Below are 27,986 nucleotides of genomic sequence, written 5' to 3' on the forward strand. Positions count from 1 at the left end.
GATTCATGGCAGCACACCAGGGTGCCGCAGCACACTTTGGTTGTAAGCGTCGAACGGAACCCCACAATTTGTACGGTTCATGTCACCACACCAGTGTGCCACAACACACAGGTTCCCCACCACTACTTCAGAATGACAAACATCGTTGACCTCATAAAGTTATTCAAAACAAATTCAATTTAATCTAGTCGATTCATGTCGGAAGAATGGAAGCAGATGCTCATCGTATAGGATTCACAATGGAAAATTGCTTTTTTTTTGGTTTTTGTTTTACTTTTATTTTATAGCATATAGGATTATTTTAGAGACTTTATGAGGATTAAAGCTATAATCTCAAAGACTACATAATAATATTTATACAATTTTCTACTTCTTCCTTTCTTCTATGCTCATAATTCATGCTTTATCATCTTGTATTCTTCCTATTTTTAGCGCATTTTTGAATAAATAATACACTTTGTTCGGCTGGCTGGATGCGGAATGAGATCTTAACAACCAGACATCGTGGAAAGCTCTAGTTTGAAGCATTAGCTCCGTGTCATCGATTTATTCTGTTATCAATTGGTTTGGAAGCCCAAATCCATCTCTATGTACGTTAATTAATGATTTTTCATTTCATAAGCAGAATTTTTAAAGCGTTGCTTTAGAAAAATTTAAATTTTTAGCAACCGTTAGAAAATTTAAATTTTAAAAAACCGTTAAATGATAATCAATTTCTGATCGCTGGGACAAAAATGCGCTGAAGTGGCTCGATAAGGTCGAGTATTTTTTGATACTTTTCTCTCTCTCTGGTCTATAAACTTTGTAAGTGTGCCAAAAAAATCTGAGATCTAACAGGTGCATAAATCAAAGATTATGTGTTTAGTTGTTAACATACTTTTTTTTATATCTTTATCTTCTTCTGCATTATGCCAGCTTCTGGCTTTGTTCTTAACTTTTTGATCTTATTACTATGATGATGTTGATGATGATGATGATGATGATGATGCTGACGATATTTTTTATGATGTCCACTTTTGTGTATAATTTCGCTTAAAATGTCATTTTCGGGTATCTCATTTGTATGAATTTGATTATGCTGATATTTCTCAAAATGTCCATAAACATGCTTATCCCTTCCATTATTCTTCTTTGAACGGAAATTCTTCTCATAATTCATCATCATATTCGTCTCATGTGGACTGCCTTTATGCATCGACTCATAAATTGATTTAAAACGTCGATTATATTTGCGTATATATGGCGGAATTACGTTACTGTTGTTGTCATCGGAACTCTTTTTATCGTGTATTAATCGCTTTTTTAGGTCATCAATTTGATAGTGCTTCTGTGGATTGAAAAAAAAATGGGAAATTGGAAAAACGTAGTAAATTGTAGGATGAAAATGTAATTTAGTAACTGTAAATTACTGGCGCATTTTATGCCGTAATGCCTTAATCTTCTGATAGCTTCCAATGCTACTGAGAGCTACAATTAATTGCAGGGATTATCAGGTTGAGTAATTAACTTGATCTCTAAAAGGGGTAGTAGTTTGTAAATGATGTCAATTTAAGAATCGAGTTAGATTTCCAATTGCTTTCTGTTCTTCCTCTTATGGACCTTCGTGTTACAAACCATAACCAAAAGAATAGTTGCATATTATTGCAGTAGGAGGGTCAAGTCATTCAAACTACTCATTGCTGCTCATATCAAAATAACGATTTTAAGATTCATATTTCTTTTATTATGCATATTCCTCACAAGAAAGACTGAAATATTCATTGATTTCAACGTTGGCAGGTCTTTGTGAATCCGTACTCTAAAAGTTCAAGAAGGCGTATACACTAAAATTTAGACGCCTGCAGACAATGGAGTCCTCCTTAATTTGAATGATTTATTGTATAGAAAAGAACAACTTAATATCCTGAATTAGGCGGTTTTGAAGAATAGATCCGGCTTCAGACGGTCAAAGTAAGGAGGAAAGTTTATGCAAATTGTAGGATTAGGGATACTAAAGTCTAACATTGAATTAGATCAAATGGTAAGATGATAGCAGTACAATCAGAAAGTATTACCATTAGAGGATGCTAGGATTTAATTCTTATCCACAAAGACAGTAAATTAAGCATTGCTTCTCATGAGTATTGTACAAATCACTGTCATAATGACCTGTAATGATTAAGAGATAGTCCTCTGGTGGTAATCGAACTTTCTTCTATAGATTTTCTATCTGAGGTCTATGTTCATATGACTATATACCCCAGATCCTACTCTCCTCCGACACTTCAATTGTCTAAAATTATTTTTATATTTACAGAGTATATGCCAGTAAGGTTTTGGGCAGGTTATTTGAACAGATGACCTCAGGTGCCCCAGTATATAGAGCAACATTTGCAAATTTTGGGGATGGCAAAAGATCGAGTATAAGACTGAAATGATCCTGGATTGGATGTTTTGATAAGGACGCTAGAGTTTCAGTCCCGAACTGGCCAAACTTATCGAAATATAGAGCTGTCTATGGACGTTGTCTAAGAAGTAAGCATGTTAGTAAAGGATTATGGTTCGATAACGTTCATTAAAGATCCAAAACTGAACAGCACAAAGTAATCGCTATTGCATCCTAAAGTTGCCCTTACCGCAATAAGACGGCTGATTTCGTCCCATTTTTGCACCCATTTTTTTTTTTTTCTTGCCGCTCAACAATTATTTAGTAAAAGCGATAAAAAGGTAATCGTAAGAGTCCAACAATATAATCTTCCAATTGACGTCATTTACAAACAAATCCCCAAGAGAATTAACTATTTGAAATTGTTCAGCAAATCCTTACAAATAAAAAAAGGACAAATACATTTAATTGAAGAAAGCAACCATTGAAAAATAGGCTAAAGCATTATTGAAAAAAAACAAGAAGAAAAATATGTTTATGGTAGCAACATAATATGAAATGACAATTGCATTGAGAATATTGAGCATAAACACATATATGTAGGAATGAAATGAGTGCAATTATTAAGATGAAAATCAATATATGCCATATCCTATTGATTTTTAAAATCGTGCAATGTACTTCTTATGTTCTAGGCTTTAGATTGTATATTTTTTATTTGAGAAATGTATGTCGAGTGTGTGGAAGCTCCTCGGTTGTAAAGCATAAAGCCAGAGTGTGGCTTTCTTAAAAACGACTGTTAATTTTTTTTAAAAAAAAATTTTTGTCGCTAAAATTCAAATTTTTTTTGACCGTTATTTATACTTTTCTTCGTAACGTAAATTTTTATTTTAAAATAAGTTGAGTTCGAAATGTTCGATTTCTTCGACAATCAAATTCGGGACGGCCACACTCTGCATAAAGCTTTGAGTTACTTCTTTTTTTTTTGATAAACAGCAATGATAATGTCAGAAATGAAAACCATAACGATATATTAATTTAAATGGCCATAAAACTTTTGCTTCATTTCACTTCTTTAGCTTTAATGTCTTTTATCTGATTTTTTTGTTGTTGTGGAACGATAGACGACTTGTATCACTTGGTCCTATACCAAAGAATTGATTATTCATTTACAGGCCAAAAAAAAAATAGAGTCTAAATATTTGATAAAGTCTAGGTCAATTCCTGGCAAGATCTTATCGGTGTAATTCACAATAGACATGCTATAATTAACTTAATTACTAAAAATTGTGTAATTTACTCGTTATTAGGCTTACGGTTGAATGATCCGGTATGTAAATAATCGTTAATTTTTAATCCTAACGACTTTTTTTTTGGTGATTTCAATGAAGTTTGAAGGTTTTGGAGATTAAAATTCGGAATTGATTTTTTTGTCACTTATTCATTGATTTGGACAAGTGACTTGATTCAAGTTCAAGGGGTAGTTTGCAGATATGGATTTTTTGGAAACCGAAGCCTAATTGAGTGCGGCACAGCTCGCTAAGGATCAATTGAAATTTGTATGAAATGTTATACTTCACAAGAGTCAACAGAAAAAGAATCTTTGCAAATTTTAACCAGTTTTTTTAACCAGCTGTACCTTTTAGTTCGGCCAAAGTTACAGGCTTGCTATTTTGGACAAACCTTAGTTTTTAGGGTATTCAAGTCGTACCCAATCGTACTCAAGTCGACTTCAAATTCTGATATTTACCATTAAATTCTTCAATGGTCCTTTAGCTGATCAGATTTCAATTTTATATGGACAGTGACTTTGGAAATTCATTGAATTAAACAGGGCTATATACTATGCCTATTTGAATTTTAAAAACTAAAATGACAGTTGATTTTGAATGAAATTCAAAACTTGAAAATCAATGAAATTTGAAGAAAATTCAAGTTTTAAAAGTCCGTTAAGTTTAAAGAAAATTCAAATTTTAAAAATCTGTTGAATTTAAAAAAATATTAAAAATTTGAATATCTGTTAATTTTGAAAAAATTCAAAACTTCAAAATCAGTTAAAATTTAACTCTCAAAAATCCATTAAATTTGAATAAAATCCAAATACTAAAAATCTGTTAAATTTAAAAATAACTCAAATCTTGAAAATCTGTTAAATTTGCATAAAATTCAAAACATGGTTTTCAAGTTTAATTTAAAAATAATTCAAACTTCAAAAATCCGTTAAATTTGGTTTAAAAGTTATCTCAACTCAAAGATCTTCAAGAACTCGACAGCCTTAATTAGAGGTATAATATGCACCTTAGCCATCAACCTATAATAAACATTTTTTACGACTCTTAATATTTTTTGTTGCTGCTGCTATCAAGTCAAAACGTGAATTGTGAACATAAAAAAATATTTAAATTTCTTTCTTCTCTTCTTTAGTTTTACTTACTTTTCTTTCACTGATCCGAAAGTTGTGAAACGCTATGAAATATAGGCGAGTATACAGAAAAAATTAAGTATCTCATATAAAAATCAGTAATTTCTTTTTCTAGTTTTTTTTTGATTTATAGTCTAGCAGCTAACTCATAAGCAAATTACCTTCAGTAGTATATACAAAGCAAATACACAAAATCAATATTTTTACAAATTTCATAACTTTTTCCTTCTACTTTCGTTCACGTCCTATCTCTCAACAATAGTCGTCGCAACTCACAACTTTGTAGTTTTTTTAATGATATAGAAAATTATTCCTTGCTGCTTCACACGCTTTATGCTAATGATACAGTCACAAGAACAAGCTTTCCCTCTGTGACACTAAATTATTGCCATTCGCAAAATTACGCAATTTACCAAAGAATCAAAGTTTGTTTCCTTAAAAAAAAATCTCACAAACGCGTATATACGACGCGTGAGGATGAAGTAAATTCCACCACGTCAAGAATAATTATACCGCTCGAGACCAAAATAATTTCCTTTCCTTTTTTATAATCCACACGCTTGAAATTTTAACTCGTAGCGTTCTCTATGAGGCTCACATTAAAACTGAATGGATGGTACTGTACTTTTTTTGAAAATGGAACTCAGCACAGAAAAAAAAGGAGGAATTATTAAAATCGTTCCATTGCATGTATATTCAGCCGTGTTATTGCTTCGAGCCAAGAGAAAAAATGGTAAGGAAGGCTTGGTAGGATGGGTGATTAAAACGTTGTTACTTACTTTCTTGAGGATTGCTGTTGATTGTTGTGAATTTTAGGTTGATTCTATTTTGAATTGGATTTATATCAGCATGCCTGAACAACTTAGAAGCCTCTTTTATTTGGTATTAAATGGAAGCCGCTTCCGTTTTGACTGCCATTGTGTCGCTCGGAATCAATATCCTTATAAATTGTTTTATTTGCTTTGCTGTTCTTTAAGCTCTATTTTCTTGACTTTTGATTGATTGATTAAGTTTCAATGGCCATATCGAGCTGATCCCACGACGATTAAGTAGATCCCACGGCTGGATGTTTGATCTTTAGGTTATGCTTTGAATGTTTTGAATTTTGAATACAATTTTTTTGAATTCTGAGCTTTTTCTTGTGATTTTTGAGTGTTCTCCATTCTGTAGACAATTATTAAGGTTTGATGAATTAGATTTAGGGAGATAAAGTATCCACTGAATGATAAAAACACCAAATTAATTAAAATTTCCAAAATAATCAAATTTGAAATATTTTGTTTGTATTTTTAGGTTAAGGATGAAATTTTTGAAGCAAAATGTAAACAAAGGATACTTTGATTGATGAAATAAATTTAAAATGAAGCAATGAAGCCTTAGATCTGCAGTTGAACGTCCACAAATTATATTTTGTTTGAAATAAACCTATATGAATCCATCACCAAAAATCCATAAAGCCTTGATAAAGCCAGCACAAATAGAAAACCAAAACAACCATCCAAGACAAACTGTTCAGCTCACATTCAACTCCTTTAAACGAAGATTATAAGCACCTACTATAAAATTTTTTAGTTGTTCAAAACGAAGCATATGAAAAGTGCCAGCATTCGTGTCCTGTGTGAAGAAATGAATGAATTGAAAACAACAAGGAGGAAAAGAGGAAAAACCGAATGAACGAGAGTGGAGTAAAAAAACATAAACAAAACAGTTGAAACGATAGTGAAAATGCAACATAGTTGAATGAGACTATTAAACTTTATTTTTTTTTATATCTTCTCAGTTTTTAAAAATATATTTAAAGAGAATTAACAGTCAGAATAATATGAAACGACTTTAAAATACACATTTTTTTTTTTTTGTAACTACATAATTATAGGCCACATAGATATACTTTTTAGATATGGAAAGAGGAAAAGAATTGATTTGATTGCTTTATCATCTCTTGTATCTAAGGTTTCTTTGATTGTGATTCATTTTTTTTATACTTATTTTGGAAAAGTTATGGAACCTTTCTTATTAATATTATTAACTATGTCAAATCTTCTCTTCAATTTTACCTAAATTTATTAAGTGTTTTTTTATGTCTTTCAATGTAAATTCCTATTCACGTGTTCCTAACAATACTGGTTCTTCCAACATTATGACTAACCATCCTAAACAAATTTTGTCAACCGACTAGAATGAATGAATTATCTTTGAAAATTTTCTTTAGTTTTCGTTAAATCTTAAGGAAATGAATTATTTAATTATTATTAACTTTTTTTTTCACTAACTTGATCCTTTTTTTAAAATTTTTTTAAGGAAAATAAATTATTAATAAAATTGTCCAATTTCTTTTTTAACTTTTTAAAAATACACATAAAATGATTAGTGTACGTATATCGCATAATTCTTTATATCTCCTTAAACTTCTGTCGATCGCGCTGCCAGTGGCGAATTTGGCATGAGGATTAATTGTTTTGTATTACTATTGTTATTATTATCACTATGTCTCGTTCCATTTGATGATAGGAATGAAAGCGATGTGCCACTATCTAATGAGCAAACTGATGCACGTCTGTTTTTGTCATACTTATTATTACTATTATTATTAGTATCACCTGTAACTGAAAGAGAGACACACAAAAACATTAAATTTCTAACGAATTTTCTAAAATTTGAATGAGTTTAAAGCCCAAAAGCATGCAAAAAAGAATTCAAAAAATAAATGACCGTTAAAATTTTGAAAAACATAGAAATTCAAAAATGACCGTTGAAATTTTGAAGAAACATAAAATTCAAAAAAAATATAACCGTTAAATTTTGAAAAAATATTCAATTCAAATTCCTTCCAACCGTTAGATACTTACATTGTTCATTGATGTCCAGTAGAGAATTACTTAAATGTTTATTATTATTTTGTGCGTGTTTTGCAATCGGTGATGATTTCGACTTGTGCTTATGTTTTATTTCAGCATAACCACTATCTCGATGTTCGTTCGAGGATGATTTTAAATTTCTTGAATTTCTCGTATTCTTTTGCTTCTCCAATTCACATTCGATTCGTATCTGTTCCATTTCATCCATTTCAGCAATACTCTCTTCAAGATCTTGAGCAAATTTGCATTTATCGTGTTCGTTTCGTGCATTAAATGTTACAAGAACTTTATTATCGACACGATTTAAAAGTTGTATGCTATGTGGATAGTCTACGATGTTGTAGAGCAGACGAGAGAAGAGGAAAAAATCAATTAATTAAAAATTTCACATATATAGAAAAATATATAACAAATTTCATTAAGAATTTTATATTGCATTATGCACATCAGAATGAACCGAACGCAATTTTAAAAAGTTTATAATCATTTCTCATCATAAATTGCTTAATTCTCATCATGAATATGCAACACTTGATATATATTCTATATTATAACTTAATTAACAACTTACTTGATGATTTTAATAGAGACACAACCATACCAGGTAGTGCAAATGATTGTCGGAATGAATAAGTTACGGATGTCTTGGAGATTTTTTTAAATATTTTCGTAATAACCAAAATGTCATTAAATAGAAATACTTCACGTTGATGAACTCCTGGTCGTTCTTTACGATTCAAATCTGGTACCTACATGTGCAATAAAGCAAAAAAAATAATGTTTATAAGTAGTAATTAAAAAAAAAGTTGCGTCATCAAGACGTCGACACTGTGTGGCTACAATAATAATAATAAAATGTTGTATGGCATTTCAAAATTTCAACCTACTTCATATAATCGACAATAACACACTAAACGACGATGTGGTAATGCCAAATTGGGTTTTTTGCCAATGATTGTCGCTTGTACCTTCATTACCTGAATTGAGAAAAGAATGAGAATGAAATAAATTAATTGGTATCCGTCCATTCAATCAAAAATATTAAGTCATAGACACTTACTTGTGTTACATGATCGGAAGCTGGTTTGAATTCATTTGCCTTCACACGCTCATAAATTCCCACAAGAATATCTCGATCAATGTCTGCACAATCGTCAACGCCACGTAAATTTTTTATGAAATCTTCACATCGCATCCGTTTCTCAGGTTTTAGTGCTTGTGTATGTAAGTCAGTATTTAACATGATAATTGCGAAAGCCAGTATGAAGATCTAAAATAAAATACGTTCAATGATGTAGATTAATCATTGGAAATGATTTGCATTTAATTTGTAACACATGTCTTTTAATGCAATTTAAATCTCATTAACGGATTTGAAAAATTTAAATTTTCATAGCAATTGCCCTTCGAAATAAATTTGAAAATTTAATTTCCGTTATAAATCACCTAGAGCCATTAGACATCAATCTTAATTATTTCAGATATGTAGTCATCAATGAATAATGCAAATTAGCAAGATATTAAGCAAATAAGACGCAAAATACATTTCAAGTTCACAAGATTGATAAATTCCTGACTAACTAATTAACATGACAAAGTAAATTCGTTTTCGGATGTAATTATGTCATTTCTTCTTACCGTCTCAGCTGATCGAAGTTTTCCGACAACTTCTGGATTACATTTTCCATAACGTTGACTAAACACCTGAACAAGTCTTTCAATTTTTTGTGCCTCGCCTGGCATACGAAAATAACTTTGAAATTTCCTAAGTGCAACATCGACAGCTGTTCCTGACAAATCAAGCTCATCACAAAATGACTCAAGGACAGACATATTAAATGAATTTTGTATCATTCCCAAATATTCGCCAATCATTTGACGCGATAATCCTTTACGTGAGATCAAAAATTTGGCTACACCTGTCGGCGTATTATCTAAGAATCCATTCTTGACTAAATATTCAATTCCTTTTTCTGGCTTCTTATTAAATAAGTTAAGTCCAATGCGATATTTTCGCTTTCTTATCACTTCTGAATATTTAAAATTTTCTGTTGCCATATTCTTCCTTTGTGCTTGATTAAAATTTTGATCATCTTCATCATCTTTATGTCGCCATAAAGGTGAAGTTCCAATATCTTGTAGATTCTCATAATGCATTTTCTCGAGTGATGCACTACTCTCGCTTCCAGATGATTGCACTGATTGTAAACTTCCATTGTTTGCTAAAAATAAAATAAAATGTGAGTCATGAACAGAATGATATCAGCAGTCGTATTATGAACACCACTTTGGTAATGACAACTAAATGACCTGCAATAATTCTTGTTATAAATCACTTAAGTAGTGTAATTATCACTACTATGATAATCATAATATCAAAAAGGTTACTAAAAGGTTCTTTAAGGTGTGAACCAAAAGTCGTACTTTGCACACCACTTTAGTCATATAAATCACAAAACATTACTTATTGAATGCCATAAAATTGTCACGACTCAATACCAATCAAAAAGATTTTCAAGTATGTCATCGTAAATACAAGTTGTGTCCATAACTCATGCAATACACAGTCGTAAGACTGATGTTAATTATCATACCTGATCTTGATAATCCGTTTTGTTTCTTCAACGATGTTGTTGACACGGTACTTGGCATTCTTTTTGGAACTTCGGGTGGAACTTTTTTGTGCGTAACCTTGGGCGATGGACTAACTTGTTGCTGTTGTGTAAATTGTGGTGATAATTGCGGTTGAATGTTTTGCTGATGTTTAAGAATTTTAGGTTTCATATAAATTTGTGCGGCTGTATAATGCTGTGATACAGGACTTGGCTGATTTATTGAATTCCATGACTGATTCTGACTATTATTATCGATCATAATTGGACTTCCAAATGATAATGCGCTTGTATTATTACTATTGTTTTGGTACTGTAGATGCTGATGTGGTGATGTATTACTATTATTATGATATTGTTGATGCATTAAATTCACATATGGATGTGGAGATGATTTCATCATCATTGCATTCCTTGTCGGTGTTGCTGGACTTGAATTAATCATTATACGTTGTTGATGATCGTATTGTGACGGTGTCGCTGAACGTAGCGATGATTCTTTTGTTATATTCATTAAAATATCATTGTTTGTTTGATGCTGATGATGATGATAATTCATTCCTCCATACATTTCCATTGATTGACTTTGGGAGAGTCGTTGATTCATCATCATATTATTATTATTGCTACTACTTGCAATCGAGGAACGTTTTTCTGTTTTTACATTTGCTGTTGCACGAATTGATGCAAATTTTTTATTCAACATATAGCGACGATATGCACGTTGAATGACCTAAAAATGGGTATAAAAGAAGTAGAGGTTTAAATTTAGACTTTTCGATCTTTTTTTCTATTATGCATTTTTCTAAGAACTTGGGATGTGATAATAAATAATATTGGCATTTTCAATATTAAACTGTTTGCGTCAATAATCTGCTAAAAATAATCTCTGCACGATATTTTCACTCCTTCCCAAAAACGTCAGCAAATGTGAATTAATAATAATAATTTCACTATTCAAATGTCCAATTCATTAATATGGAAATTGTTATGGCCAAGGATGAATATCACCTAACGATGAATAAGTTTTTCCTATTCAAATAAGCAGTTTAGAGGTCATAGAAATTATCCAATATTCAAACATTAACGACTTAATTTAATATTTTGGATCGAAACAATTCACTGAAACAGCATAAACCGCTTCGTTCCTAAAATATATGTAGTGTCATTTAAATAGCTTATTATTATTAAAATTAGATAGGAAAATTTCGTTCATGCAAAAATGGTAAACAGAAAACATTTCAGATGAACGATACATAACATATTAATGACTGCAATAAATTTAACCACAAATCGTATAATTTGTACAATTTTGGTAGTTATTTTTATAACATTATAGAAAAGTGGATAATTATCGTTTATAAAATTGTTTTCTATATGCGATTTTAATTGGATTTTCATTATGAATTTGAATAGGAAGTAGAAATTTAAAAAATTGAAAAATTATATAGATTTAACGATCGTTGTAAGATTTAAATTTAGAGAGTTCTCTGAATTCAAATCTTGCAAAACCGTTGAAAATTTTGAATTTCACAAAACCGTTAAAAACTTTGAATTCACAAAATCGTTCAAAAATTTAAACCTTACAAAGACGGTAAAAATTTGAATTTTACAAAAACGTTAAATTTATAAATTTTACAAAGATAGTTAAAAATTTGAATTTTACAAAACAGTTAAGATTTAAATCTAACGAATCTGTTGAAACTTTGAAATTTTCAAGACCGTTACAAAATTTGAAATTTGCAAATACGTTAAAAACTTTAAATCTTACATAAAAGTTTAAAGCGTTGAATTTCAAAAGTTTAGCATTTAAATCTCACATAAGCCATAAAACAATTTAAATTTTTACAAATCTGCTACCAACTTAATGCACTTTTCCTTGACAGCAATATTAATAAATGTCACGAGACGTGAAAACCTCTAAAGCCCACTAGACTCGAAACAAAAATAATGAACTTTTTTTGCTTTTTTTCGTTTCATTGCAGATTATTGACTGGCCTATTGCATAATAATTATGCAGTAAAAATAAAAAATAAAGTAAAATTAAGACCGACATAAAACTTACCAGCGCAGCACGTTGTGCTCTAATCTTTCCCCCATACTTTCTTTCAAGTAACTCAATTTGCTTATCCATTAAATCTTGCGATAGCTCATAGCCATGACTCTGATTGCGTGATGTTCTCTTATTCAATTCACTATTCGATCCATATCTAATTGAATTAGATTTTGTCGTATGAGTAAAATGTGGCGATGTCACAATAAAATTTGGCGATGGCATATTGTGAAATTGCGGTGAGTAAGCTGTTTGCATAAAATTTGGCGTACTACTGCTTTGATAGCTTTGTACATCGCTGCCTTGATAGCTCATCGAATATGGTGAGTAAGAATATGCGTTTGTCAATGAACGATCCATTCGCGGCTGTGGAAAACTACAATATAAATTTGGAAGAGAAAAAAATATAAAAAAATATTAAATTCAATCAATTTCAATTCATTCGGAAAGAAAAACATAAAAAAATAAAATTAGACTTTTTTTTTCGGTTCTCTTTCTCTTTTTTTTCTGTGGCGCGTTCAGCTGATTTCAAACATTTACATTGTTATTGTCATTACTTTTCATTGTGTATACAAAATATTTCAAATGAGTGAGAAAATAATGAAACAAATACAAATAAAGCTTGTCCATTAGTCTTTATTTTACCTGACTGTAGTGACATGATGTTGCACTCGTGTATGCGATTCTCTATGACGTCGTGAATAATTAATAACCGTAACGTGTCGTGCATGATGGCCCACGACTTTACGTACTCGCGGTTCTTTACACTGATTTCCATTTTCGTCGAGATAAACAATTACCGAATTTCTACTTGATCCGCTTCGACTTTCACTAGCAACACTTGTCGAGTCTATCGACTTTATTGAATGCTTTGACATTGCTTCGTACTAATCTTGGTTAGTTGTTGTTTACGTTCTCTGTTGAGGTCGTCATTCGGACGACATTATGTGCACATTTTTTTATTTCACCTTACTTTTCGTGGCTTTTTTTCACTGATTTTTTTTGCATGAAAAATTTGTCTTATGTGGTCTATTTGCGTGTGTCTAATTTACTTATTAAACCGTCATATATGTGAATAAATTTTGTTTTTTTGTTTTGTTTATTGCCTTTTTGTATTTCATGGACAATTGCAAGTATAGAAGTGCTTGTTACAAATATTGCCTTCGTTACCGTGAGATTAGATGTGAATATGTTTAATAGACTATTAAAAAAATGAATTAAAAATCTTTAAAAAAAAACACTTTTTTGTGTATTTTTCCCTTCAGACAAATCATTTTACGTAACAATGATGTTTTGTCAGAAAGAAATAATAATGAAGAAGAAGAAGATGTAAAGAAATATCAAAAGAAGCATCATCATCCGCAAAAGTCTATAAGTCCATTTACTTATATGAATCTATACAACAAAAAAATAATCGTCATTAGTTTGGATTCAGATGAAATCGAGTTTTTGAATAATCATGCTTTAAGAGATGGATAAAGTGTATTCAATCAAAGTCACAGAATAATGAGAAAATTGGCTTTTTTTGGTTATTTTAGTTTTAATAGAATCTTAATGATTTTTAAAAAAGGAATTTGAACCTTTAAATGTTTGTCAAAAATTTGAAGATTTCCATTAAAATGTCAACGTTTTTCAAAAATTTTAAGCTTAACAAATTTTTAAAATAATTTTGAATTTTTAACGGTTTTCAAAAATTTGAACTTTTTTGACTTTTGACGGTTTTTAAAAATTTAAATTTTTAACGTTTCCCATAAATTTAAAATTTCGGCTTTTTTTAAATTTTTAGCGATTTTCAAAATTTTGTATTTTTACTGATTTTTAAAATTTTAAACTTTGGAACGGCTTTCAAAAATTTGAATTCTAAAGGTTATTTTAAATTTCCAAAGCTTTTCATAATTTTGAATGTTTCCTGGTTTCCAAAATTTTGAAAATTTGAATTTTCGGAAAACAATTTTAAATTTGAAATAACAGCCTTCAAAACTTCAAATTTCGTCACAATTCATCATTAAAATTTTGACTTCGCCTATAAAATTAGCATTAAAATTTAGGACAATAGTAACGGCGTTTGACGACAAAAAACCTTTTAGCACATTTTCGCGCAATTAGCTCCTGAATTGCAATTTTATTATTTGACAATATTCAATCATATGACTCGAATGTCTTTTACGATTTCGTACATCATTATCACTTTATGTTTGTTTATTTTGACACTTAATGTCAAGTAGCCACAAATAATATTTAAGAACTGAACGAAAACTTATCAATGATAAGAACATTTATATTTTTAAAAAAAAACTCAGACTATACACAGAAACTTAATTTTTAAATTGTGACAAAAAAGAAATGAAGGCTTTTTAAAAATTTCTAATTCTTTGACATTCAGATCACACATCACATGCTGTTGTTTATATCACTTTCAATTTGAGTCATTTTAACACAACGTTAACTTTACATTTTAATTATAAACTTTGTATGCTGCTCAATGGCTGCTTTAAATTACAGCTTGGCCTACATATGTAAATCATTTCTGTTCCAAGTAAAGTTCTATAATTAATCGAAACTGGATGTTTGTTATGTTATCTTGAATTTCAAATCCATGTTTGGGGCTCAAACAAAATTCTTCCGACATTCAATAGAACTGAGCAGAGGCAGCTTAAGGAAGGGAGTAGTGAGTGGACATTATACGTTAGAAAAACCATTTACTGGACATTAACTAGTCATCAGAGAGGTATCCAGAAATTTTTTCAGGAAGGGGTTTTGATTTTTTTTTTTTCATAGATCACCAAACCCCCCTGAATACTACCCTGCTAGCAATTATCCAGTTCAATAGTGTGAACCATATGTTGTGTACGGCTTCGACCAAGGCTTATCAGCAAGGTGTGTCGTCCACTCGGGAGTGACTGAATATCCAGGAGGGAGTGGCTGACCACCAAGCCCCCTCGTCTTATTCTTGAACAAAGTTCTTTAACTTGCTACGAGGTCGTTCACTTTTTACTTTCAGGGACATACGGATAAGATGGGTAATTCTGACCGAAACCGCACACTGCATACGATTCATGGCATTTTAAATAATTTTTGGTGGCAAACTAGTGTGTCGTAACACACAGGTTGTGCAACACTGATGAAGCGCAATAAGTGAACAACCTCTAGTGTGTTACAAGACAACAAAACAAGAATCCCCAAAAATCCCAGCTAAATGTCTATCTACGCCCCTAGTCAGCACTTATAAGAATCAACAAAAAAAGCGCTAAAGAGTTCTTTTTTATATTATATTTCCCATTTATTCCTGTTTCTATGTAGTAAATTTATTATTATTATATTATTTTTGAAAGAACGCTGTTTATAGCACATCACCATTTACGTTTCATTTAGTGTAGGTTGACGATGTTGAAAATTAATATTATACACAGCACAGTTCTTGCAGTTAGCAAAATTTAAAGAAACTTATTCATTTCCACTCATATATTTTTTTTAAAAATGACTTTTTTGCAGTAATTGAAAAAATTTTCATAATTTTTTATTATCAACCAATAACTTTTCATTTTATTAATATTATATTAATGCAATCCACATAATTACATCCAAAGTAAAAGTAGAAATTTTTATTAAAAATTGCTTTAATTTTTAAGTTGTTTTTTTTTTCGATGAAATCGAAATTAACCGAACAAAAGCAATTGAATGGAAGTAAAAACATAAGTAGCAAGCAGGCAGGCAACGAATTATTGAATTAAAGAAGAAGGTAAAGCTTCTGTTACAGAGTTGTGAAACAGGCAGCTGTGGCAGGTAAAAACCGTACAATTTTTCTGGTAATTTGTATGGTTTTATAAGAATTTGTACGGTTTTTTCCTATCACAGGTGCCATGGTTTTGTAAGAAAACCATACAAATTATCAAAAAATTGTACGGTTTTTGTCTGTCACAGGTGCCGTGGTTTTGTAATAAAAACCTTTCAAATTAACAAGAATTTGTACGGTTTTTGAACATCAAGAGCAAGATAACAAATGATTTATCACACAAGAATTTGTACAGCTTTTGCCTCTCACAAGTGCCTGTTTTGCAACTCTGTTTGCTGCTCTGCTCTGTTGGGTACTTTTTTTTCGTGCACATGACTCTTTGGACAGCAACAATTGATGGGTTGATGATGATGGAAAATAATTTGCATCTTTTTTTCTCAGTCTATGAAGGAATTTGTAAATCAAATTTGTATGAATGACACTTGATTGTCTGCCGTACTCAAAAAATGTTAATTATGACACAAACACTATTGTACAATATATTTTAAAACAATATTTCATAAGTACAACACGAGTATGTGGTTTTATACTATTATTAATAATAATCAACAATTTTTTTCATTTCATTTCCACTTACTTTATTAGAAGTGTCAAAAGTCAAATGAGATGAACAGAGGGAAATAACAACAACAAAATAAATATAAAAATAGAGACCTAATCGAGCATATTAATAAGCATATTATTACAAGTCGATACGATAGTATTTATTTTCGATGTCGAGGTCATATTAAGCACATTGCGCTTTAATAGCATATCTAAGTTTTTCCATTGTATATATTCTCACTTTATATTTTATAGTGTTTTTCAACACACAATGTGCAAAAAGGAAAAATATGAAGGTATAGTCGTTGAAAATTTATAGCTGATTGGACATTAATGAAGCGCATTTAATTGATTTGAATTATGATTGATCGGACGATTTGGTATTGATTGATTTAAGCTGGAATTTAACAATGTTTTGGTATGGTGTTTTGTGGTAGACGAGAGTGCAATTAAAGTATTTGAACGAAAGCTTGTTTGAGGAGTTTTTAGAGCAAAGAAAGTGAATTTTGGTACAAAATGATGCTTAAAGGTATCAGCTGATCATAACAGCTACTCCGAGCAGAACAAAGGAATCACTATATCGCGACGATGAGTGGAAGACGTGGAGGTATCTCGATAACTGGTTTTGAGCCATTTCGATGGCGAAATTCAAAGTTTTCCTCAGCATGTCACTCAATTAATATTCGAAAAATAGCCTAAATCAAGAATTTTTGATTTAGACATCATTGACCATAGAACTCTTGGAAAGAGGTTGTTCCCTAACAGACAAAGACCATGATTTCTTGTTACAGAACTCCCACTACGGTAACTAAAAGCTATGTCGTAGCCTGTTAGTGGTTGATAGGGGTTAGAGACAGTATTGCGCTTGGAATTCAAAAATTAGTAGACGGAAACTAGCGATAGTATCAGCTTTAGGTACCAGAAAGGCTAATTAAGACCTGGAATACATAGACAACAATTGATCTATACAGCCACCAAAGTGAATTAAGACCAAGACCATAAGACATTGAATCTGATATTAAAAATGGAAATAGACCATGAGAGCGACTATAAAAGCTCATTGAAGAGGGTCTTGAAATAAATTTTGGTTTTCTATAAACATCCATAAACATTAAGCTGTAATGGCAATGCTACGAAGGGGGTATGTAACATATGTTCTACAATCAAGTCCCAAAAACAGTGTTTTTAGTGCTTAACAAGTCAAAATTCGAAACAGAATTGTAAAAAGCAGACATAAATGTTAAAGATCAAGTTCTTGTGAATAACAGAGGATGTATTACTTTTTAATTCAGAGCTGGAAGTTGACTTTGAGACCTGCAACTGCTTTTCATTCTATTTGAAGCTATAATTTAAACTTTACTAATTAATAATGATGATAACTATTTGTTATTCTCATTCTGTATGGACATTCCAAATGATTATGATCTTAGTAACAAGTTCATTAAGTCACGAGCTAGCAGCTAAGATAAACTCTTGACATTTCTAAGTGTGCTTCATTAGAATCACAAGAGATTCTAATCTCAAGCAATACATCACAGAAATTCTCAACGAATGGATTTAATTAATATAATTTAATACATTAGAATTTCTAAGAACTTCTATCCAGAGTTGATAAACAGGCACCTGCCATAGGCAAAAACTGTTCAAATTTTTGATAATTTGTATGGTTTTATAAGACGAAAATCACTTATTATTTAGAAATTGTTCGGATTTTGTCCAGAGTTGCAAAACGGGCACCTGTGACAGACAAAAACCGTATAAATTCGATAATTCGATAATTTGTATGGTTTTTCCTACAAAACCTTACAAATTATCAAGAATTTGTACGGTTTTTGTCTGTTTTGCAACTCTGTTTATCCCTTTTTTGCTGCTATACTTCCATCTATGTCTATTCCTCCATACGAATGTCTCGGATTCTTAAGATTTACAAAGAATACAAATCAGCAAGATTTCCGCAACTTGTAAATTGATCTAACCGGCAAACTAGCCATTAAGTCAAAGTGTATAAAGCATATAGCGACTTAAGCAGCACTAAACAAAAAAAATCGTCGTTGTAGTGACTTGTTGTAGAAGAAAAACATTCAATATTTCTGTTGAAATTCATGACTCATTCAAGTTGTACATCATCACCATCATCATCAATATTGTTTTTATTTTCAGATGCTTTTAATTCAGAAGATTTATTTAGTATTTCTTGTAGCTGTTGCTGTTTAGTAATGTATGCGTGTAGAAATACAGCACAGCACACATATGATAGATAAGTACATGACTCTCAACAACATCTCTTAATTGCATCTATTTTTGAATACACAAAAAAAAACTCTCACTTTTCATTCACTCGTTGCGCATTATTATTATTGTTATTAGCAACATTTTCTCATGATTCTGAATACACTTGACTCGGATTCTTCTTCTTGATATTTTTTTACATTTGCTTCTGCATTTTATTTTTTTTTTTTTTTTTTTGTTTTTACCAAACATTATGTTGTTTTATGACCTACTTTATCGCTTGTATTTAGTTATTATAGTTTTGTGTATTGAAGCATCCAATTGCTGCCCTTATACAACTGTGTAAATACAGTGGTATTAAATTATGATAATTTTTTCTGTTTTTTAATTAACTTGTGTCACTAATTAGTCACTCGAACAAAAAAATTTTTACTTCCAATTGTCACCAGACGTTAATTTTCATATTCCATACTTTTTTTGGTAAATCGTCGAAATTATTGAAAGAATAAAAATAAATAAAATTAAACGACAGTTAAGCAACGAGACACTAAAACCGTACCGAACCGAACCGCGACCACTTCTTCTCTGTTAAATGTTTAAAAGTTTTTTTTTGAATAGTTTTTTTCTCGTTACTACCACAACTACTTGATTGATACTTCGTGTGGGAATATAAAAATATATGGAAGCATGACGAATAATTAAATTTATTTTCTGAGTATTGGAGTAAATATTGAGAGACGGAGAGAGGCAGAACTTAATGAAATCTAGAATTATTAAGTTATAGAATTTAAATTTTTTGTTTTGCTCTTTTTCTCATTTTTACAGCAAAATCTTTTCCTTGAGTAATGAGCTTATTCACATCACAGATTATCTGGTGACAGAGGGTGGTTAATCATGTGCGATCTCATTGACTTCAATACACAATACTTGATTCTTGTAATATTCAACAGTACTTTTTTTGTTTTTGAAAGAATTATTATTATTATTTTAAATAATGTTCTTGATTTTTGCAGAAATAAACAATAAAATGAATTAAATTAACATTGTTTCTGGACATTGACATTGTTATTCAGACTGTTGTTGAACAGACTTGTAAAATTGTGAATAATTGTAACGCATTTTTAATATTTGAATAAATTTATAATAATTCAAAATTTTGAAATCCGTTAGAAATCTACAGAAACTCAAATATTTGAAAACGACTAAATTTAATAAATTGAAATTTTTGAAAACTGGTAAAAATCTTCTGAAATTCAAAATTTTAACCCTTAAAAATCTACTCAAATTCAAAGTTTTGAAAACCGCTAACATGATACAATTCAAATTTTTGAAAACTGTTTGAATGATTAAAATTCAAATATTTGAAAACCGTTATACTTTTTAAAATTCAAATTTTTAAAAACCTTTAAAAATCTATTGAATTTTAAATTTTTGAAACCCGTTAAACTTACTGAAATTCAAATTTTTGAAAATAATTAAAAATGTATTGAAATTTAAATTTTTGAAAGCCGATAAAACTATTAAAATTTTACCTTTTGAAAACCGTTAAACTTATTGCAATTCATATTTTTGAAAGCCACAAAAATTCAAATTTTTGAAAACCGTTGAAAAATATCTTTCTCCATTCAAAATTAAGTCATTAATAACTGCATGAAATATGCAAAATACAAACCGGAATAAACCAAGAAAAATTAAATATTTTAAATCAAATTCATTAGCTTCGTCATTTCTCCAATTACTAGCTGAATTCATTAGTATAACAAATGATTAATTCCAAGTCGTACAGGATATTCAATTTCAAGACATTTTTTAACACAACAAAAAACATCGCTTTGAGGCATCAAAAAAACATTCAATCCCTTAACTCATCAACATCCGCTTTTATAAAAATGAGCAGTTACACAATTTCAAAAGGATTACAAATTCTTAGAAAGTATCATCAAGTTCCACGACTCAATCGGTGTCATATTTCAGTACTTTAAGTAAAAATATCAGGACACAATTACAATAATAACGGTAAAATTAAGAAAATTGTGTAATTCTATAGGCGCTACCGGCGATTCAAAGATTGAATATGGAGATGTCTCTATTCCACCTACATACCAAAAAAAAAAATCACGTTTGAGCACATTATTGTTAGTCATTTGGAAGTAAGCAATATTCTGATCTAAAAAAAAAGTTCAGTTGATTTCGGACAATTGCCAACTTGGGAAAAATGAGCTTGAATCACCTGATTAAATAAAACGAAAAAAGCAGCTAGTTTGTAATTCAAATTTACACGACTATTAACAGCGGGCAGTTCACTGTTCTTCCGAACGAGAGAGAGTTCATTTACATAATGAGGTGAATTGTTGTCCAAGTGATAATCACACAAAAGGACAATTAATGTTAATAGTTGTAATAAATTGTATACTTTAGGGTCTTCTCTACAGCGCTTATCTGCAACGCTCAGCAACTGAGAAGCTTTTTATAAAAAAAAATTGAGAGAATTGCAAACAAAACGTAAACTACTCATTTTCCGGTAACGCGATGACTCTGCAGACTTGCTAGAAATATTTTTAACGGAAAAATTAATTCGCGACTTCGAAAAAACAATCGCCTGAATTTAGGCACAACGTGATACACGTTACAGACGTTGATGACCTTACGAGACAGTCTCATCATATATGTACATATATTCTAATAAGGCAAAAAAAAAGTTTAATTTTAATCTAACGAAAAGCGAATTTTTTTTGCCGCATTTGCTTAAGCAGCAGTTTATATATAACCATGGCTGAATGTTAATGACATTTCCAAATGATTATTGCTTTTTCAACATCGTTGTGTCGTCGACGAAAAAAGAGACATTAACAGTCAGGCGAACGAAGCGAAGCGAAGTGGAGTCTAATTCTAATAGACTGTGATCTAATTAGAGCGAAGCTCGAACTTAAATAGTTCGAATGCAGTTCGGATTTGGTTGAGCGAAGCTCACAAATTTTTACGACCTGAACGAAGCGAAGCGAGTGAAGGCGTGAAAATTTACTGCACCCGTTACAACACTACGATTAATGAGATATTGCTATACTAATTTTGCTAATCCTGTTTTGTCTGAATTAAAAACAAAAAGCATATATTGAATGTGTAATGAAAATAAAATACTTTATAAAAAATCATCGTCTCGACATCGATTTTCTAAGACTAAAAACTAAGGCCATTTCAAGAGATATTGGCAATAAAAATAAAAAAACCTCGTTTTATGATGGACTAAAAGGGAAATTAAAATATTAACGGTCAGGAAATGTTTGAAATGATTTGACCACACATGTTTTGAAAACATTTATGACCATATCGTATAATTCTACAACGAAGTTGATGATTTCTGGTAAAAATTAATCCGAGACTTCATCAAAGCTTCGCGCCCTATTTTTTGCCGTAGAACTATGACGAAATGGTCAAGGTGCAAGTTTTTAATGTTGGACTTTTAAAAATTTCTTTCAAATATTTTTTGATTGGTTGATTTTAACGAAGTTTTCAAATACATTTTGAACGTTTAAGTTTTTAGTCTACAAAACGATTTTAAATTTTTTTTTAGGTATTTTTTTGAATAATGTTCTTGATTTTTGCAGAAATAAACAATAAAATGAATTAAATTAACATTGTTTCTGGACATTGACATTGTAATTCAGATTGTTGTTGAACAGATTTGTAAAATTATGAATAATTGTAACGCATTTTTGAAATTTGAATAAATTTATATTAATTCAAAATTTTGAAATTCGTTAGAAATCTACAGAAGCTCAAATAATTGAAAACGGTTAAATTTAATTAATTCAAATTTTTGAAAACTGCTAAAAATTTTCGGAAATTCAAAATTTTAACCCTTAGAAATCTACTCAAATTCAAAGTTTTGAAAATCGTTAACTTGATACATTTTAAATATTTGAAAACCGTTAAAGTTCTACTGAGATTCAAATTTTTGAAAACCGTTTGAATGATTAAAATTCAAATATTTGAAAACCGTTATAATTTTTAAAGTTCAAATTTTTGAAAACCGTTAAAAATTTGAATTTTAAATTTTTGAAAACCGTCAAACTTAGTGCAATTTATATTTTTGAAAGCTACAAAAATTCAAATTTTTGAAAACCGTTGAAAAATTTCTTTCTCCATTCAAATAAATCATTAATAACTGCATGAAATATGCAAAATACCAACCGGAATAAACCAAGAAAAATTAAATATTTTAAATCAAATTCATTAGCTTCGTCATTTCTCCAATTACTAGCTGAATTCATTAGTATAACAAATGATTAATTCCATGCCGTACAGGATATTCAATCTCAAGACATATTTTTTAACACAAAAAACATCGCTTTGAGGCATCAAAAAAACATTCAAACCCTTAACTCATCAACATCCGCTTCTAAAAAATGAGCAGTTACACAATTTCAAAAGGATTACAAATTCTTAGAAAGTATCATCAAGTTCCACGACTCAATCGGTATCATATTTCAGTACTTTAAGTAAAAATATCAGGACACAATTACAATAATAACGGTAAAATTAAGAATATTGTGTAATTCTTTAGGCGCTACCGGCGATTCAAAGATTGAATATGGAGATGTCTCTATTCCACCTACATACCAAAAAAAAAAATCACGTTTGAGCACATTATTGTTAGTCATTTGGAAGTAAGCAATATTCTGATGAAAAAAAAGTTCAGTTGATTTCGGACAATTGCCAACTTGGGAAAAATGAGCTTGAATCACCTGATTAAATAAAACAAAAAGCAGCAGTTTGTAATTCAAATTTACACGACTATTAACAGCGGGCAGTTCATGTTCTTCCGAGAGAGAGAGTTCATTTACATAATGAGGTGAATTGTTGTCCAAGTGATAATCACACAAAAGGACAATTAATGTTAATAGTTGTAATAAATTGTATACTTTAGGGTCTTCTCTACAGCGCTTATCGGCAACGCTCAGCAACTGAGAAGCTTTTTTTAAAAAAATTGAGAGAATTGCAAACAAAACGTAAACTACTCATTTTCCGGTAACGCGATGACTCTGCAGAGTTGCTAGAAATATTTTTAACGGAAAAATTAATTCGCGACTTTGAAAAAAGAATCGCCTGAATTTAGGCACAACGTGATACACGTTACAGACGTTGATGACCTTACGAGACAGTCTCATCATATATGTACATATATTCTAATAAGGCAAAAAAAAAGTTTAATTTTAATCTATAAAAAAAATTTTTTGCCGCATTTGCTTAAGCAGCAGTTTATATATAACCATGGCTGAATGTTAATGACATTTCCAAATGATTATTGCTATTTCAAGCATCGTTGTGTCGTCGACGAAAAAAGAGACTTCTGGTGAAGAAATGTGAGTATTTTTAAAAACAACATCTTTAAATCTCCTACATCGATCCAGCGACCGGGAATTATTAAGATTTATATATATTTATACACATAACCAAATTATATAATTATGTACGGAATATATTAAATATTTTTATTCTTTTTTGTTGTTGTTTTGTCTTTTCTACACTCTGCATTATTAATGTGTAATGGTAATAAATATAGAAAAATCATCGTCTCGACATCGATTGTCTAAGATTTCAAACTAAGGCCATTTCAAGAGAATTGGCAATAAAAATTAAAATTTGATTAAAATTAAATTAAAATATTAACGGTCAGGAAATGTTTGAAATGATTTGACGAAGGTTTTGAATATTTTATGGCCGTTAAATTTTGACGAAGTTTTCAAATGATTTCTGGTAAATTTTAACGAAATTTCAACATATATTTTGACCGTTAAATTTTAGCGAAATTTTCAAATATTTTTTGGCTGGTAGATTTTAACGAGATTTTTAAATAAATTTTGGCCGTTGAATTTTGACGAAATTTTCAAATACTTTTTGACAGATAAATTTTGGTGGAATTTTCAAATATTTTTTGACCGTTAAATTTTAACGAAATTTTCAAATATACTTTGACCGTTAAATTTTAACGAACATTCTCAAATATATTTTGATCATTAAATTTTAACAGAATAATTTACTCATAAATAAGCCTTAAAACAGACCATAAAAGTCAAAGCACTGCTGTTTTCAATATCATATGGCCATAGCATGTGACATACAAGAAATAAATATACAGTAAAAATAAAAATTAACAGAGTTAGATTATTGAACGTGTAACCTTACCACGAAAAAAATGTACAGATTTTGAAGGTCGATCGAATAGATTGAATATAAAAATTAAGCAATCGTTAAAAATGCTTTAATAACGACGACTTTCTTTAAAAGGTATTGGAAGCTATCTGTGTCACATCAAATGAATATAAATCGAAGTTATAGTCTTCTAAGTCGTCAAAAATTAATAGAAAAGCAATAGATTGTCGCGAAGTAAAAAATCATGTGAAAAATAGAATGAGATTTTTTTGCCTCCTTCTTCTTACTGCCTTTTTATTTATTTTTCCTTTTCTTACGGGCTTATGCGGGAGATTTGTACATTTATATATATATTAATTTATAAAACAAATGAATGAGAAAAATGTGTGCCTCGTTGACAAATTGTGCCACCAGCAAGCGTAGAAAGAATATCAAAATATTCTCATTTTTATATATTTTTGGGTTATGTAGGAAACAATTATTTCATGTACATGCACACACATCTGTCTATTAAATTCTGAGGTAATCTCTCTTGTCGCATTTTTTACCCCTTTTTTTGGTGCAGGTTCTTTCATATTTGTCGACAACTTAAGTTTAAGGTAAAAACAATAAAAAAAAATGCGAGAATTTTTTATCTACGCTAAATTAAGGCTGATAAGATAATGATGTACGATATCATGACGATTGAATCAGGTAAGAAGAAGATTAAGATTTAGATAGGACAAATATGTGACCAAGTTGCAAAAAAAAAGAATATTTCATCCTTAAACCCGTCATCTCTTTTTTTATGAATTTATGACGACTTTTTGGGATTCTTTCTGGGTAAGAAATCCTCAAAATGCCTCAATATGAGTGTTTATTTGCTCTTTTTTTGTTGAGTCTCTTCTCTGTTTATTGAAAAAACATGTCACAAGGATAGGACTTGGTAAATTACCATGTTGAACTTGAAAATGTAGTTTTTATTAATTAGCGATGAATTTTGTTTAAGCTTGAGGAAGATTTATCGAATTTTGTGACTTAATAAAGCCTTCTTATTACGTTAATGCCTAGTAAAGCTTAGGTCTTAATGTGACTTAATTTTTCACGCTACTTCACGCATTTTTTTGACATTTTAAGATTTATTTCTGGTTGCTTCATCTGCAACTTCCAGTAAGATGAAGAAAATTTCCGGAAATCATTCCAATATTCCAAAATTTCCAATAAATAAGATTCAAAATTATAAAGTTCGTTACTTTCAATCTTCCAATGATCCCAGAAAAGAAATTCAAAATTACAAAGTTCGTTACTTCCAGTTTTCCAATAATTCTAGCAAATAAAATTCAAAATTACAAAATTCGTTACTCCATTCCAGTATTCCAATAATTCCAAGAAATGAAATTTAAAATTAAAAAGTTCGTTATTCCTTAAAATACACCCTTAGTAACTCCATCACTAAGAACAAGTGTCCAAGCTTTGAGAACAAAGAAAAAATGCACAAAAAAATATATTCCGCAATTTCTAATGCTTCTTTCCGTCAATATTTGTTATTTTATCAACATATTGGCCGCACATGTCATTGAAAATTGCTTCTTGCGTTTGGCAACAAATTACGTACTGCCGTCTTTGGTGTTTTTTAAAAAGGACATGTGCACTTTAGCTCAATTACCATGTCATAAAATGAGCAAACGATGTAAATTGTAGGTACTAAATTAAAAAGTGTATATTCGCATGGCAAAATTTATCGATCACCTGCACATTAATTATGTTTATGTTAAGAGAAGAAATGTCTCATGTTTTCACTCATTTGCAGCTGCATACACAATTTTTGCGATAAAAAAACATTACACGATAAATTATTGATCAAAATATATAATGAAATATACGTCAATTATCGTGTGTGTTTGTGCATTACAGGCATTTATAGTGTAAACTAATTTTTATTAAGATTTACATATTAAAATTATTTATTATTTATTCTTGTCTCTCCGTATGCACATCTAAGGCACTAAGAAAAATATGAGGAAGACATACAGTTTAAATATACATTGTTTGAGACAAAAAACAACAAAAAAAAAAGAGCTTTATAGCTATAACAAAAAATAATTAAAATGTGAGTCATTTATTTATTGCAGCTATGAGCTCCACAAAACACAGAAAAAAATTATGATAAGATATGAAAACATTATAATGTGTAAGGCATTTAAAAAGTACACAACAGACAATGAGTAGAAGCTGATACATAAAAAAATAAAACTTATTTTAATGGTGTTATTCGCCGAGACATCTATTCATAATAATCAGCTGACTTATTGAATGAGCCGAGTGTATTAAGGGAAAGAGAACAGAAGGAGGAGACGAGAAAAACTTTTTTATTTTCTTCTTTAGCACTTACCTATCTTCATGTGAAAGCGCTTTTTTCAATTCCAGCATATCAATTTCCAGTTTCAGTTGACTTATCTCAATCATTAAGGTATTGTTGAGCTTAATTAATTGATTATTACGTTCTCGAAGCTCAAAATTTTCACGCAATAAATTTACATAATTCATATCCATGTTGGAACTAACGAGTGTTGCTGCAGGACTTATACTCTGATTATTCAATTGCATTTGATATGAATTATTTTTATCTTGCGTTTCCGCAAAAAATATTTCCGATTGATGCATTCTTTATCAAGTGCACAATTCACCGATACTATTTAATATAACTTTTATTTACACAATCATCGTAAATTTACATTTTTAGTAACATATTTTTTATTGTTGAAAAACAGGCAATTCCTTTTTTTCTCATGTCAACATCTTTAAATCACTTAAATATTATGTTGCACAATAATTTACGATTTATTACACTTATCAATGATATTTCGATGCTTTTAAATCACAAAAATATATCTTATTCACTTAATTTCCCTATGAATCACTTTTTTATTTAATACGATTTATCATTTGCGATGTTTGCTCTTCAAAATTTTTATTAAA

At 30.1% G+C, this 27,986-nt stretch overlaps 1 protein-coding gene across 7 annotated transcripts; it reads right to left on the bottom strand.

The window, feature by feature from the left end:
- Window positions 1-22: 22 nt before the first annotated feature.
- On the bottom strand, window positions 23-27,961 carry LOC139099254 (IQ motif and SEC7 domain-containing protein 1-like). 7 transcript variants are annotated; one of them, XR_011545285.1, is made up of 11 exons: window positions 27,400-27,961; window positions 12,323-12,686; window positions 10,240-10,990; window positions 9,284-9,867; window positions 8,706-8,915; window positions 8,533-8,622; window positions 8,217-8,394; window positions 7,637-7,975; window positions 5,567-6,005; window positions 4,800-4,831; window positions 23-1,327 (listed from the first exon to the last, which is right to left on the bottom strand). XR_011545285.1 is itself a non-coding variant. In XM_070651668.1 (10 exons), exons 2-10 carry the CDS (start codon window positions 13,186-13,188, stop codon window positions 7,191-7,193), a joined length of 2,952 nt encoding a protein of 983 aa, XP_070507769.1. In that variant the 5' UTR covers window positions 13,189-13,511; window positions 19,148-19,466; the 3' UTR covers window positions 6,524-7,190. The 7 variants fall into 7 exon arrangements, 5 of the variants coding, with proteins under 5 accessions (XP_070507771.1, XP_070507772.1, XP_070507769.1 ...); XR_011545284.1 differs by lacking the exon at window positions 4,800-4,831; XM_070651668.1 differs by lacking the exons at window positions 23-1,327; window positions 4,800-4,831; window positions 5,567-6,005; window positions 27,400-27,961 and adding exons at window positions 6,524-7,393; window positions 12,956-13,511; window positions 19,148-19,466.
- Window positions 27,962-27,986: the final 25 nt, after the last annotated feature.

The sequence above is a fragment of the Chironomus tepperi genome, unplaced genomic scaffold (assembly GCF_022539635.2).
Source record: "Chironomus tepperi strain 1889 unplaced genomic scaffold, CSIRO-AGI_Ctep_v1 contig_465, whole genome shotgun sequence".
In the NCBI taxonomy this organism is placed as follows: Eukaryota; Metazoa; Arthropoda; class Insecta; order Diptera; family Chironomidae; genus Chironomus; species Chironomus tepperi.

Excerpts from the sequence above, each read along its gene's own strand:
- LOC139099254 (XM_070651666.1), bottom strand. The coding sequence starts at position 27,671 with ATGCATCAATCGGAAATATTTTTTGCGGAAACGCAAGATAAAAATAAT. Across the intron at positions 9,868-10,239 it reads AAACGGATTATCAAGATCAG|CAAACAATGGAAGTTTACAA; the intron begins GTATGATAATTA and ends TTTTATTTTTAG. Across the intron at positions 8,395-8,532 it reads GTTATTGTCGATTATATGAA|GTACCAGATTTGAATCGTAA; the intron begins GTAGGTTGAAAT and ends TTGCACATGTAG.